At 41.3% G+C, this 15,337-nt stretch overlaps 1 protein-coding gene across 2 annotated transcripts in view; it reads left to right on the plus strand.

The window, feature by feature from the left end:
• Nucleotides 1–15,337, plus strand: part of LRP5 (LDL receptor related protein 5) — a 135,810-nt gene that overhangs the window by 35,015 nt on the left and 85,458 nt on the right. For both annotated transcript variants that reach the window (XM_048949683.1, XM_048949684.1), the window contains exon 3: nucleotides 13,368–13,565. In XM_048949683.1, the coding sequence (XP_048805640.1) occupies nucleotides 13,368–13,565 (198 nt within the window). The remainder of the gene's footprint in view (nucleotides 1–13,367; nucleotides 13,566–15,337) is intronic.

Raw genomic sequence — 15,337 nt, forward strand, 5'->3', positions numbered from 1 at the left:
AAACTGGATAAAAACAATGGTGAAAGAAAGTGTGTCTGGTACAGTGTAATGAAGAGCCTTTATAACAGTCATCAATGCTGTTGGTGAAGTTTTACTTCTGTAAATCTAATCTTTGTGCTTGGAAAGAGAGGGGGATACAGGAGTGGTTAATTTTACATGACTTTGAAGGGCAATACTCTGCACAGAACAGATGTACAGTATTTCTTCAACATACACAAAGTCCAGCGTGTGTAACAATAGAAGATGTTGTTTCAGGCTTGCTTCCCACTGCCCTGGAGTTGTACTGCATTCAGCTCACTGTTCAGTATTTGGTTTCAGGAACCACACTGAAAGATTAAGTATCCAGTGTCAGCACACGAAGTTGCCTCACATTAGCTGCCTGGTGTGTGCTGGGCGTCACCATACCTCGGTTTTACCCTTCCATAGGTCCTGCGAAAACCTCTTTCCTCCCTGGAGGACTTGTCTGTTTCTAATTACTTTGAATTTAATCCTCCAGGGAAAGCATGCAAGTGTGAACGGTCGCTGTGGAATGGCGTGACACATCAGGAACAAAACTGATTTGCCAAAATGGTAGATGTCTGCAGGTGAGAGAGTCACCTTGCAGCGCTCTGGTTTTGATCATAATTACTTCAGATGAGGAGAGAATGACAGTTCTGATTTTTGCACAGATAAATTTCTTGACTTGCTGGTGCTGCTTTCCTGAGCAGTTAATTCAGTCTGCAAGGATTTTTTTTTTTTCCCCACTGGGAGCAGCAGCTTGGTATGAAACAACTTCATTGGCTTTAACTTGTGGCAGACATTTTTAATGTTTATCCTGTTTGATTTATGTATCAATCCAATGCTTCAAAGCAATGTAAGCCTTAAATAGCCTGTGAAAATGAAGATACATGTATCCTTTATAATTAACCAATTTTTCTCTGTTATGGTCTATTAAAATCAGCCTCCATGGAGCTGTTAAAACGACAAATTCCAGAATTGCTTAATTTAATGAGGGTCATATTAAATTAAGGGCAGCTTTACCCAAATAACTGTGCCCATTAGATTAATACAGTAAAAAAGTAACAAGTCATGCGTGACGTACATTTGAGGAATAACAAATTTGAATTTAAATTGATTTTACAACTAATTTCATGTTGTAGTTCTGAAGTATTTTATAAGTGCATCCACGAAGTAGTGGTCATGACATTTGATTTAGGCACAGCAGACTCTGAGCTTGAACTCTCCTAGAAACAATTGTTCCTTGTTTACAGGTATTTTCTGGGGTAGGGAAGTGGGTGATAGAAGGAAAGAGAACTGCTAATACATTCTGATTTGTCATTTTGTTAATAGGCTTGTGTAATCAGATAGCTAATGCAGTTATTGCAGCTGACAGAAGAGTGAGAATTAGGGCTAAACCAGAAGAGAACAGATTGGAGCACGTGACTTAGCTTGTCTTTTTTTTCCAGATCATGAAATCTAATGAAAGTTAAACTAGGATTCTTAAACTGACTGATACAGTCTTAAAGTTGCTAGGTATTTGCTTGCAGTCTGAAAGAATTTCCATAGGTGTAATTTTGGCCATTAGCATTTTCTTCTGGAGAACTGGGGGAAAGCTTAGTAGATGAGAAGAAAATATATTGCAGCATTGGCTCTGTTAAAGCTCTTCTTACTTGGAATAGGTGATATTACACAAAAAGAATTTCAAATGAGGCAGCAGTACTAATTAGAGTGTAATTTAAAGTAGAGATGCCCTTCATCCAGCACCTACCTCCAAACAGTCATTGAGAGCATTCTTAGAACTTCTTTCTTATAGGACAAGCAGTGAGGCTATTTTACACCATCTTTGGATCTCTACTCTTCACAGTGCTGGTGAAAATCTGATGTTAAAGTCCTGTGGAAAATCCCTTAAACGTGTTTCAGTATTTCAACCATAGATGTATTGCTTAGTGGCAAAGAAGGAAGGAAATAGTGTGCTTAGTTTGCAATCTAGAAAGTCCTGTGGAAAATCTCCAGAACTGTTTCAGTGTCTCAACTGCTGGTGCGTTGCTTAGTGATGAAGAAAGAACATGATTTGCGTGTGTAGTTTGCAGCTGGAATTAGGGAACCAAAAAGTGCTTGCCAAAGAAGATGCAGAACAGTTCTGCCACCTATTGCAAGAGATGCCTGTATGACCAATGTGATAAGGGGATCTCCAAGTCAGTTGGAGAAAGGGTCTTTGCTACCATTCCCCCTTCCATGCATGCACAAATGGAGAACCCCCCCTACTGCCACCGTGTGTGCAAGCTACAGATACATATGCAAAACAGTCCCTTTTTGCAATAAATACAGAAGATTATGACTTAGTCATCTGGTGTGCACTTACCACTTGAATATTACCTGACCACAGGCTGTGCTGGAACCACGGATGGTGATCCAGATTGTCTGTTCCTGCCTATCCAAGTAGCACAGTTGTTTTCCTGTAATAAAAGAGAAGTACTCAACCATAACGCTGATTATAAGTTGTGTCCAGTCCCTTGGTGTGGCTGCATTTTCTGGGAGCAGGAAAGCTGTTCGTATGTTATGTGTACCAAATATCTGCAGATAGTCTCATGCACGAGAAACTCGAGGTTCTTGGAGCAATTGTTAATTCACTCTAATTTTCGGATGGATGCTCTCGATAGTGACAGCCTCTCCATAAGTGTTTTGTCCTTTTACTTTATATTTCCCTTCTTCTGCTCATAGTTACGACTGAAGGATGTAAGTGTTTCAAAGATCATTTGCATTATTTGTCAACAGAACAGAGCTGCCTGGCAGAATAAAATAGTTTTTTTCCTCCTTTGCAGCTGAGATTATGTGGGGAAGAGGTGGAAATGTGTAGACTTTCTTAATAAGCCCATTGAGCTCTCTCCCTGATTAGCACTCATCATTACAAGTTCTGTGATTCTTCACATCCTGAAAAAAAGAGCTGAGCCCTGGCAGTGAGATTTCTTTGTCTTGGATGCATTGGATACCTTGGATACCTTCTTAGGTAGTTTGGAAATAATGGTATTCTTACCCTTTTAACTACACCGTTTGTTAAGGGAACAGAAGGATGCTGATAGAATGCAGCAGGAGGCTGGCTTTAGTTGTCTCAGTGCCAGTATATACGTTGGTGTGTATTTTGAAGTGATTGGGAATGTGGTCTTGCTTTGGCTCTGAGGCCAAAGAGATGGGAGAAGCTGAAGTTTGATCAGAAGTCTCGATGGAAGCAGTTTTTAAATCTGCAGGGAATCATGGAATGTGTTGAATGTCAACTTAAACAGGGTTACACGTGTTTCATTGTGTTTGAAATGGCAAGCATGCAGTTGAACAAATCATTGGCTGTCATTTGAGTTTTCCCAAATGTTGAGTCGAGGCATCAATCAATATACTGAAATAAACAAAATGTATTAGTTTGAGTCAAGCATATAGGGTAAATATTAGGTACAGTGTCTATGGGTAGGAGAGCAACCAACGTTTTCTTTGTGCAGTTGGGTTACTTGTGTTCAGGACATCTGTTCGACCTCTGCCCCCCACGAAGCCAGTACATATATATGTCTTCTCAGAAATGTTTGGAAAGAAAATGTATTACATCATTCCCTGTACCTTCCTTGTGTTTTCTGCTGACCATGAGAAGCAGCTATAAGGGCTTGTTTTGGCTAATAGTAGTTTTACTATTTTCTGTAGAATTTTGACGTATGAATGTATGCCAAAACGTATACAAGCATTCTTTCATAGGGGAAAAGGGCTTTCCCTCCAGTTCCCTTCTGCCTCTCTTCTTCCTAGGAAATTTTGCAAGTGCAGTTTCTTTCTCCCATAAATATCAGAGTGACTTGCAGTAATTCCGCATTCTAAGTTACAAATTCTCTTCCTTAAATCCTGAGCAGTGCTGTATGCATCTCCCTACTGCTGCCTTCCTCCAGCGCAACGTACTTGGAAGTCTTCTTGGGGGTTCTAAATTACTTGCACCATCTCCCCAAGCATTCCTTGACTTCATAGTGTCATGTAACCTGACTTCTTAGTAGGCTGTTGAAGCCACATTGAATAAATGCTTGCTTATGTTTGAGAAACGACGATGATGCCTTACTCCTTTTTGTATAGGTAAGCATATGGAATGATGTGCTCTTCCTTGCAGGCAGCTCATTGCGGTGATATTGGAGCACCAATCAATTGATAGGCTGCTATGTTTTGTCTTCATTCTAAGCTAGATAGTATGTACATATTTGTGTGTGTGTGTATATATATCTATACATGGTGTGTTGTGATTGTTGCCTGCATATTTGTGGGCTGAAGGAGGAACATCTTTTAATCTTTAATACAGCTTTTAAATAAAATTTTAAAATGCTTTCTTGCGAAGATCATCTAGATGGCAAAACGTGTTGCTTGGGGAGAAAAAAAGAGGCAACTTGACTAAGTAGCTTGCAAGTTATTTACTATGCAAGGCAGCCCTTTTTCCTTCTGTAAATGATCGGCACTGTTTCGTTTAGCTGTACAGTTTTTGTAGCTTAAGCAGTAGGATGGGGGAAGTAAGTTTGAAATGTGCCGGATTCTAAACTTCATAGCAATTTCCTGTGAACTCCCGTTTTTTGCCCTGGGCTTGTGTAAGTTTGGAAACTTTGAAATTGGAGAAGTCTGAACTGATTTACATCATCTGTACCACTGGCCCCTTTTGTGTAAGCAGGTTATATAAGATTTGGCAACCATACTGCCTTTGGGAAGGTGGAAAAAATGTTCAGCCCGTGTGACTTCTTTTTATTATGGCCATGATAGCTTCAGATCGCTGATTGGCTGCTTGTTGAGGACATGGCCATGATTTCTAATCTTTTCCAAAATGATGACCAAGTACCAGGAAATAAGAAATGACCTGCGGCTTTAAAGCTGAAGGGAAATATGGTCTTCATCCTGTTTTTGCTCTTGCACCTGGAATTTTAAAATTAAGGCCACTGGGGTGCAGTTCACCAGCTTTATAATCTGTTTATTTTGCAAGGTGGCTTTCAGTCTCATTCTTCTGTTGTTACTGAAACACCATTTAAGCCCAATTCATTGTGGTAATTAAGTATGTGCCAAAATCCAGTGACTTGCTGACTGCAGTTAAAGTGCATTTGTTTAATTGTCTTACTAGAAAGCTCTGTAGTGTAGCTTGCAGTTACTGTGCTGTTACTAATAGAGAAGTAATTGGATTTTATGGCTCTATTTATTCTAGCACTTTTGGCTACTGAATTATGGATTTGATAGTCTGTTAGTGGTTGTGTGTACAAAAGGAAGGATGTATTTGTCTTCTCACTGATGATGCTTTGGCTTTTGCTTTGCTTGGTTCCTGCTAGTTTCTTTGGTGTTCAGCTTAGGGTCAGAATTGGCAGAACTCTTGCGAAGTTATTGTTGGACATTGATTTCTTCTCCACCAACCCTGCATTTTTCGGCTTGAAAACGTGGTGTCAAAGGATAAAACCTAGTAAGGGTTAAGAAATAAATGACACTTAAGCTTCCCTCAATAAGTGAATAAAGAAACCCAGGGAATTTGTCCCAGGGTTGCTTTTTTTATTCTGTGCTTCTCAAGTATGGTTTGGTTTTTTATTTTTAGGAATATTGAGTTGTTGGTTGCTTAGCAGTGATTTTTGCTCACCATGACATTTTATATTATCTCTTTAGGAATTGATGTTTTCGTTTGCTTTTATAGCCTCAGTGTTGTTATGCTTGCATGGACCTGTTGCAACCCCAGGTGAGATACTAAACTCGTAGGATGCCAAATTGTATCCCTGAAAGTACAGTCAGTCTAATGTGCACAAAGATACAAGCTAGTGGCTTTGGTCCTCTTTGCTCCTTACAGTTATGATGCGCCCACGCCCCAGGGGTATTTAAAACTGTGTAACCTGCTCTTAACCAATCGACTCCCTTTGCTGTCCAGCCTTCGAATGGCCCAACTGAGAAACACCCAGAACTACTCAGGTGCGTGTGTATGGCTCTCCAGTATTATTCTGCATGTCTGTTTTCAACAGGCATTCAGAACAGAGAGCTTTTTAATAGCATGGACAGTGCCAGACTGACATCTTCTACGTAGCCTAGTGAATGTTTCTGAAACCTTTTCTGGGCTAATTTTTTTTTTTTATTAATTCAATTTTTTTTTTTTTACAGAGAAATGAAAACAGGGGAGTTTGTTAATGTGCCAGCCAACAAAAAAAAAAGAAAAAAGTATACGTATTTGAAAAACAAGAATATTGTCCAAATACCATCATGGCCATGAAACAATGGTGTCTAGAACTTCTTTGAAGGGCTTGGTTTCTGCTAAGGTCCAGAAGAAATGTGCACTATTGAGTGCATTTTTAAAGCAGAAATAATGCATCGCTTAGCACTCCTGGCTCCTGAATTAGTTTAACAAGTTTAAACCCTCTTACTATCAGGTTAATTCATATTTCTTCCTAAGAAATATATTAACATAATAATTCATATTTCTTCCATCACGGTGGAAGGGAGAGATGCCATTCAGAGGGACCTCAACAGGTTTGAAAGGTGGGCCCAGGTGAACCTGATGAGGTTCAACACAGCAAAGTGCAAGATTTTGCACTTGGGCCAGAGGAATCCCAGGCATCCTTTACAGTCCTATACAGACTGGAAGGAGTGGTCCTTGAGAGCAGCCCTGCAGAGAAGGACCTGGGGGTCTTGATGGATGAAAAGCTTAACACGAGCCAGCAATGTGCCCTTGTGGCTCAGAAAGCAAATGGTATCCTGGGCTCCATCAGAAGAGGGGTCTCCAGCAGGGACAGGGAAGTGATTGTCCCTCTCTACTCTGCTCTTGTGAGGCCCCATATGGAGTACTGCGTCCAGTTGTAGAGCCCCCAGTACAAGAAAGACAGAGCTGTTGGAGAGGGTTCAGAGGAGAATCACAAAGATGATCAAAGGCCTGAATCATCTCCCCTACGAAGATAGGCTGAGTGAGCTGGGCTTGTTCAGCCTGGAGAAAAGAAGGCTGTGGGGTGACCTCATTGCAACCTTTCAGTACCTAAAGGGAGCCTACAAACAGGAGGGGAATCAACTTTTTGAAAGGGTAGATAACAGCAGGACAAGGGGAAATGGTTTGAAGTTGAGGGAGGGAAGATTTAGGTTGGATGTCAGGGGGAAGCTCTTTACTATGAGTGGTGAGGTGCTGGAACGGGCTGCCCAGAGAGGTTGTGGATCCCCATCCCTGGAGGTGTTTAAGGCTGGATTGGATGGGGCCCTGGGCAGCCTGGTCTAGTATTAAATGGGGAGGTTGGTGGCCCTGCATGTGTCAGGGGGGTTGGAGATTCATGGTTCTTGAGGTCCCTTCCAACCCAGGCCATTCTGTGGTTCTAACATATCCAGTGAACAACTGCAGTAGTGTGTGGCCTGTGACAGTGAAGCCTGACTTTCCTTTGAGAAGTCACACTGAGTTTCTTGTCTTGTTCTTCTGTACGTCCTGCGCCCTGCCCCTTCCCAGGGTCATCAGAGCTATCTGATGTCTGCATGATTTTGTTCTGTCCTAATGGCGTTTTGAAGATGCAAAGTGTGAGACGTAACTGTTGCTAATGGGCACTCTAAAATACTTAATTTCTCTACTGTCTTTTCCGCATGGATCTTGCTCCAGATTACCCAGCTGAAACAAGCAGATTTCAGTAGTTTGTGTAGGCTCTGGTGTTCTTGATCCCTGAGCTATTTCAAATACAGGTTTGAAGCCAGGCTGCCACCTGATTGCATCAGGATCAAGAAAGTGGGTTTGCTTTCTTTTCCTTACCCTGAAATTTGTATCCTGTGCTGTTTGAACTACGAATGAGCATATGTATGTATGTATATACATTTACACTAAAAACAGATCCTGATTATTAATTTTCTAATTTAAAACTGTTTCCTATTGAATTGTTACATACTTTTAGCTGCTTCTGGTGTGAGATTCATGCTACTCTTGCTGTCTCTTCTTCCTCCTACCTCTTTCCCTTGGCACTGTTGTTCACATGACTGCAGTGGTGGTAGTATTAAGCCTCTCTGCGTTGGTTGTTTTTCCACGCTGCTTGACTACATTTTAGAGCAAGTTGCTTCCTTATGATGCCTCAAGACTGGGGAACTTGTTTCCCAGCCCTTTGCTGACATGTCTTAATGTTCTGACTCTGGCAAACTGGCTTTTATCTTACTCTTCCAGTTGAATTTGCGGTGCCTCTCTAGCTTAACTCATGTCATTCTTTCCATAATAACTGGACTTCTTCCCAGGATTTATAACTTGTCCAGAAAATACCTGTCTTCAGCTGACTCTCAGTGTAGCATGTCTCATCCAGAGACTGCACGTACTTAATTTGGTCTGAACTGCCTTTGTCATTGTTGCAAAATAGAGGAGGATAAAAAAGGCAGTTTGACACTGTATGTTCTTAAAAATCCCGCCCAGCATTCATTCAAAACGTGTCATTTTATGGCCTCATTAATGCTTCGTGCCGAATGCTGTGTTCTGCTTTGCAGTGACCAAAAAAAGTCAAAACAAGCTTTGATGGTGCTATGGTGGGGGAGGAGGGCTGTGCTCGCTAGTTGTAGGGTCCAAGGCATGTCTTGGCTGGTGGAAAGTAGTGGTGCTCTCTCTGGGGAAGTTTCATAATGAGCTTTGAAAGAATTATAAGAATAATTATAAGAATTAATAATAAGAATTCTTCCTTATAGGGTGCTAATGTCAGAAGCAAGGATAGTAACCAGGGAAGGAACTGCTTGATCTGGCAGCAGTGGGATTTTAAATAGACTTGCATAGACCAGGGATTCCCACCCCTTTCTGCAGGAACAGCTCATCTCTTATAATGATGTCGTAACTTCTAGTTTAGTCCTGATGTGTTAAGTGATCCCCAGAATGGTGTTGACTTGATGGAATTCCTGGCAGTTCAGCAACTGCTGCTTGCCAAAAGAGTGAGGAACCTATTGGAAAAGGGCAGGAAGCTATAGCTGAAGTCAGGAATTGCTTTTTGCTGTTCTACTCACGAGACGAACCAAGGGGCACTTGAGAACATGGGAGGTGCATGAAGCCATCGATCAGTAGGTGCTTGATGACCATGGAGACTTAATATATCTTGAAAAGTTCTCTAGGAAGATCAGCTTAATAGTACTTATGAGATTGCAAGGACATCCTACAATCAGGATGAGGTGATGACAGGGTAATAATGATCTCTTCTGTGTTGAAGTCAAGATGGGAGAGGAGTGCTTTGAGAGTATGCTGCCTGTGTAAAGACAGGTCTACGTTTTGTCCAAGTGTATCTTCATGCTGCTAGCCTTTCTTAGAACTTCTGCTACTTTGATTATGTTGTATTGTTTTAGAACTTTCAACGATTGAGCTCATTACCTGTTAATTAGCTAAAAAGTAGGGATATATCTCTTCTGTGGCAAGTTACGTGTGAAGGCAAATGTGTTGATATTGTCCAGCAGTCTGTGTAGCCAAGGATGTGCCCCGTGAGAAGGCATCATCTGTGAAATAGGGCAATAGGTTTGAGGGGCAGAGGGGAGACAGTTTGGAACTGGAGCTCTTTTGATACATTAGAAAAGCCATGAGGGCCCTTTGGCCTACGTACTTTATTATTTCTCATCATCTGATTGCATTAAGCTTCAAGGCAAGCTGCAGGCATTTATTTTTTTTTTATGACAGAAATTGAGGATAAGGATTTTGCTGGTTGGTAATTTAGTTTTTTTTTTTTTCATCCTTGTTATTTAATGGGACTTAGCTAGTTTTGTCTGTTTCATTTTGCTTTTAAATATCATAGGATTTCTGGTTTTCTTATAAGATCCTGTTTGGTCTGCATTTGCACATTAAAGTGTATGAATAAATGTGATACTGTCATAACCAAATTATGAGGACTGCTCCAAAAGTAATGCCTGCTATTTTATGATGTTAACCCACGACATCAGAGGTGGATGTTGGTGGTGTGGCAGTAGAGGCTGAACCTTCCTGCCAGTATTCCATTACATTTTGTTGCTGTGTGACAGATGGTAGTGGAGGGGCAGTCTGACAAAATGGTGTCGGACATGATGGTGTGAATGAAGCAAAGATATGGCGTTGAATTCATCCATGTGAGGAAAAAGTGGCACCATTAACGTTCATTGGTGCTTTGCTGAACATTTATTTAGACCAAACAGTGGAATTGAGCACAGTGTTGAGTGGTGCATTTCAGCAGTGGCGACACTGACATGAAAGACAAAGTGTGTTCTGGATGGCCGTGCACAGCTGTCACACCATAAAATGGAGAGTGTCTCAATCAGCTCATCCGTGTGAATCATCAGATAGCAACCAAGGAGCTGTTTATGGAGCTGAATATCAGCTCCAGTGCATAGTAAACGATGGTGGCAACATTGGAACAGAAAGAACACCAATGCAAGTTTGTCGGGACCTGTTGAACCAATGTAAGGCCAAAGATAGTTTCCTGGATTGCATCATTACTCACCATAATGATTATTCACAAAATGTGATTTCACCACTATGAGTCAAAACAGTGGTCCATGGAATGCCAACTTGTGCAATTTCGATTGAAGAAAAAGTTCAAGACACAGCCCTCAGCAGCAGAGTAATGTGCTTGGTCATCTGGGCTACAAAAGGGGGATCCTTCTGGATTTCCTGGAACCTGAACAAACCAGCAACTCTGACCACTATGTTGTGAAACTGGCTAAGCTGAAGGCTCCAGAGTCAGGCCAGAACAGGAGACTTTTCTCTTGCAACATGAAAGCACCAGGCCCCATACCAGTTTGAAGACTATTGAGTATGTTGACTGTCTTGGCTGGACTGTCCTACCACACCCACCGTATATTTTCAAAAATCTGGTATTTTGTACCAGAGAATTTTCTCTATCAGATAGTGTTATTGTGCTCTTAATGTCTGTTACAGTTTTCGTGGAAATAAATAGGAGGCATTACTTTCAGAGCAATATATATATATATATATATATATATATATATATATATATATATATATATAGCCCAGAGTCATGTTTGGATGACTGGGATTTTCTTCATTCAGCAGCCAGATTTTGGACTGCTCTGAACAGATCCTTCATTTTCTAAGAAAGAACTGCATACTGTTAAGCAACCAGAGCAAGGAGAGTAACAGAAGTTCACCGAGCAACCTGTTACTGGTTTTGAATGGATCTGGAAGATATCACTGGAGTAAGATGGTTCCTGTACTGAGCTTGCATTTGTTTGTTTTAATAATTTATGTCTAGAATCTGCTGAAGACATTCCAGTGAACTCAATGGTGTTACAAGGCTGTTGTGGAGGAGAAAGAAAATTCTACTTTATGGTTTGAAATTCTAAGAGAAAATTTCAGTTTAGGAAACGAGGATTATTTTTTTCCTAGGAGGTTGATGCTAAGACAGCTGTACTGGGGCCCATTTCTGTCTAGCCCTTTTTGTTCATTTCTATTCTTCTGGAGATGTGTCAAGATGTCCTTTGCATACTTGAAGCTACTGTAGCTGTGCCAAATCTGAGAACTGATTTCACTGAAAAATGACCTGACCTACTAATGAGTATTTGGCTGGATGAATTTCTCGGTCTGATTCTCCAGCTGGCTGTATAGATGGCTGCTTTAGTATCTGCCCTTTCTCTAATTGTTTGTCAATAGCTGCCTCACCACACAGTTTGAACTGCCACAAATTACAGCCTGACCTGGTAAGGAAAACCAAAATGAGCGGCAATTTACATTCATACGTCGGTCTGTGCTCTGTGGCAGCTCAGCTCCTGCTTCTGCTACTTCGTGAGCAGTTGGCCTGTCCTGGCTGCTGGAAGAGAGAGATGTTTTGAGGATGGCATTTGGGGACAGAAATACCCGGCAGCCATCCTCAGGTGAGCTGTCTCAATTCATCAATCAGAAGCCTGAGGCCTCGTGTGTATGGAGGTTTTATTTGGTAAATTCCTTGTTTTACCCTCCCACACTCAAATATATGTGCATTGTGATACAAGTGAGCCCTTTCTCTCTGTCTGTATTCCACTTTCCAGTGGGATAAACAGGCCAATTGTGATTTATATGCGACTATGATCAGAATGGTTTAAATTAATGTGGCATAGGACAGAAGGATCTTGTGTGGTACGACAGTGCTAAAACTGGAGTTGTGGCTGGAGCAGGGTGCAGCACCTACACTGAGATCAGCGTAAACTAAGCTTGAGTTCTGAGGGATGTGCCCTGAGAATAGCTGTTGTGACTGCTGTTGCTTTGCTGAGAGGATGGCCCCAGCTGCCTGTGGAGGGGCTACAGAGCTGCTACAGTTTCCATGGCTGTCTTATTTTGTAGGGGAGAACATCCTGTAGATTCTAAGAAATGTGATAGCAATTAGGAATGCTGTCCCTGCTTCTTTTTTCAAACTAGGCAGTATTCTTTTATAAAAGAAACCGTGAGGCCTTCCCAGCCTGTGTGCGTGCTCAGAAAGCGTGCTGTTTGACCTTTGTGGTTCCTAGCGTGGTTGTATAGCCCTTGCTGTCTTCTTCAGGGGATGTGAGCCAAACCAGATTACAAAACCTGTAAGCATGGGCTTTGCAAGGCTGGAGAGGTCCCACTTCACTGTAGTTTCTGGACTTAGCTGAAATGTAGCTCAGTACAAACCCTGAGCTGATGCCTGTCTGTCACTGCTGAAGAACCTGGAGCACTGGTGAGTTCAGCGTAGACATCTAACTGATTTTGTTTGAGTGCTCGCTCAGGTCGAGGGCTTGCTGACATAGAATGTCTGAAATAGCTGCATTGGGAAAGCACCCAGACCTTGCAGAGTTCACTATATTTTAATCTAGTCCTTTCTGGTTGATAAATGCTTTTGATGTCTCTATTCAGGCTACTTGAATTGCCTGTAAGTGAAGTGACAGTAAAAGTGGGGGCATTGATGAGAGGGAAAACATCTGCAGTCTTAATTTAATGTAATTCTAAATTTGTACGGATTTACGATTTGCTGTTGAACAGAAATGAACTTTGAGGCACTTTATTCTTTTTGTACACCAGTTTCCAAAAGGAAATTTACCTGTGGCAGTTTTGGAAATTGGTTGGGTAACTGTTTCTGAATGGGATTGAGGATATTAACTTGCAGTAACTAGGCAAGCAAGGACAGTGCTCTGTTGTAAATACTTGTGACAAGCAGGGGCTGCCCAGCATTGATGGCTAAAGGTAATATATTATGCAGAAACAATACTTCTGTGATGTGCTCTATGAAGGACTCTTTTTGCACCCTCTGGGGTGCAAATCTCATTTCAATATCATTTGAATTGCTGTTTGTTGACGTTCTTGGGGAAATATGTATTGTGTATTTCCACCACTGTATGGTGGAAAACGAAAGAAACAAAATCAAAGATGCTTCAGAACATTACAAAGAGCTTCTATCTTTTCTGTTGCTGAAGCTAATGAATATACGTTGTGATTTATTTTTGTGCATCTCTGCTTTCTTTTCTAGATACATGTATTGGACTGACTGGGGCGAAACGCCCAGAATAGAACGGGCAGGAATGGACAGCAGCACACGGAAAATAATTGTTGATTCAGATATCTATTGGCCAAATGGACTCACAATAGATCTTGATGAGCAGAAACTTTACTGGGCTGATGCAAAATTGAGTTTCATTCATAGAGCAAATCTGGATGGCTCCTTTAGGTAAGTTTCCTTTAGTGAATAATATGGTGTGAATTATTTCTCACCCCCTGTATTAGTTCTGAACCAAGACGTTTTTCAGTAATCTAGAATAATGCTCTAACCTTGTTGTTTAAATGCAAGTCAGGGCCTAAAGTAGTGATTGAGCACCTGGTAGGAAGGAAGGGTCAATACAGGGGAACTCAGGTATATGCAGTGTACCTGAATGACCAGAAGGGGTGAAACCAGGACCCACCCCTTCCCAGACTTCATTTAAGGGTTGGCAGTCTTGCTGAAGATCCCTGCCTACCTGAGGCCTTCTGAAGGTGAGCAGCTTTTTTCCTTTGTTTCTGCATCCATAGCTGTTGCACTTGGGCTTGTCCTCACTTGTTGCAGCCTGTGACTCTGCTACCCTGCTGTCATTGCTGTGTTTTCTATCACATTATAGCGTTACAAATATAAACTCACTTGTTGGTAGCTCTGTAAAAACAGAATGCTCACGTGCTATAAAACTGTCTTTGAGGATATTTGTATTGTTGTTTTACTATAGATTGTTTATGACCCTCCTGCACAGCATTTTTTTAAGGTTCATGCTTATCTTCAGAACAATAGGAGATGCTCATCCTTGGCCCCAGGAAATATAGCATTCGACTAGTGCTATGGGAATTTTTTGGTATTTTACTCTGCTTTTTTTTTCAACAGGAGGTATATGTTGAGACACCTGTCCTTGGCCCTGTCCAAAGATGTACTTTGTGGCATGCTTACAAGTACCCAAATTCATCTTATTTCGGACTGTGAGTGAGCAAGATTTTTCTAAGGCTTGATAGAAAGCGCAGTATGCAAGTGTGCAGGCTGCTGTCCAGGTGTCTCTGTTGATTTTAACTATTAAAGAATGACATAGATCAGCCTACAGATAGGGCAGGCTTGGATGTTCAAGTTTGTACCTTAAGCAGTGCAGTGTTCAGTAGACAGGTTACATTGGTTCTGACGGGCATCTGCCATTTGCCAATGAAACCTCCCACTGAGGAGGCAGGTCTCTGCATTGTGGTCCAGCTTTGGTCCTCACATAGCCTGTTGAATTGTCAGTGGTATACCAAACTGCAATTGATTCCTATGTGATTAATAGAATTATGTTTGGTCTGGTCAGGCAGAGCAACCAGAATGATTCGTTCTTAAATGCAGACTACCCGACTGTTTGGATACTAGGCTACTATGTTTAGGAGAGGCTTAAGTGTGCACTCAGGTTACATGGGTAGGAAACTCATAGTGTGGATGTCCTGCTTGTATAGTTTGCTGCTTTTTAAAAGAATGGCACTGTATTTCTAGAGTGAAGTGATATTTAATGATGTAAATAATTGAATATTATCTGGAAACACAACTTTGGACGCTGAGATTTTTGTTATCCATCTAAAGAAGCCTACCTTGGGGCAAGAGAGGAGCGTTGTTATTGTACAGTGCTGTGTTGACTTGTGACTTGTCAGAAGGTTGCTATCCCAGTGTGTCAGCAGCACCCTGAGGCAAACTGGAGATAGCAGTGATCTTTGTGTAGCAAACATGAACTCTATTTCAAAACATCTAAAATTTTCTGTAATGCTTTCAGTATCAATAGAAATTTGGGGTTTTCATACACTCCTGTCTATATTGTATGCCCCTCCCCTAGCAGATAACACTGTATTTTCCACTGATATCTTTCAGTTTTTTGCAGTTGCATTCCATGCCTGATTTTCACACTCATAAAAGAGGCATAACGATATTGACATCCTTTATAAAACACTCAAGTTCTATTGAGAGCACTC

Source organism: Lagopus muta, chromosome 6 (genome assembly GCF_023343835.1).
Source record: "Lagopus muta isolate bLagMut1 chromosome 6, bLagMut1 primary, whole genome shotgun sequence".
Taxonomy (NCBI): Eukaryota; Metazoa; Chordata; class Aves; order Galliformes; family Phasianidae; genus Lagopus; species Lagopus muta.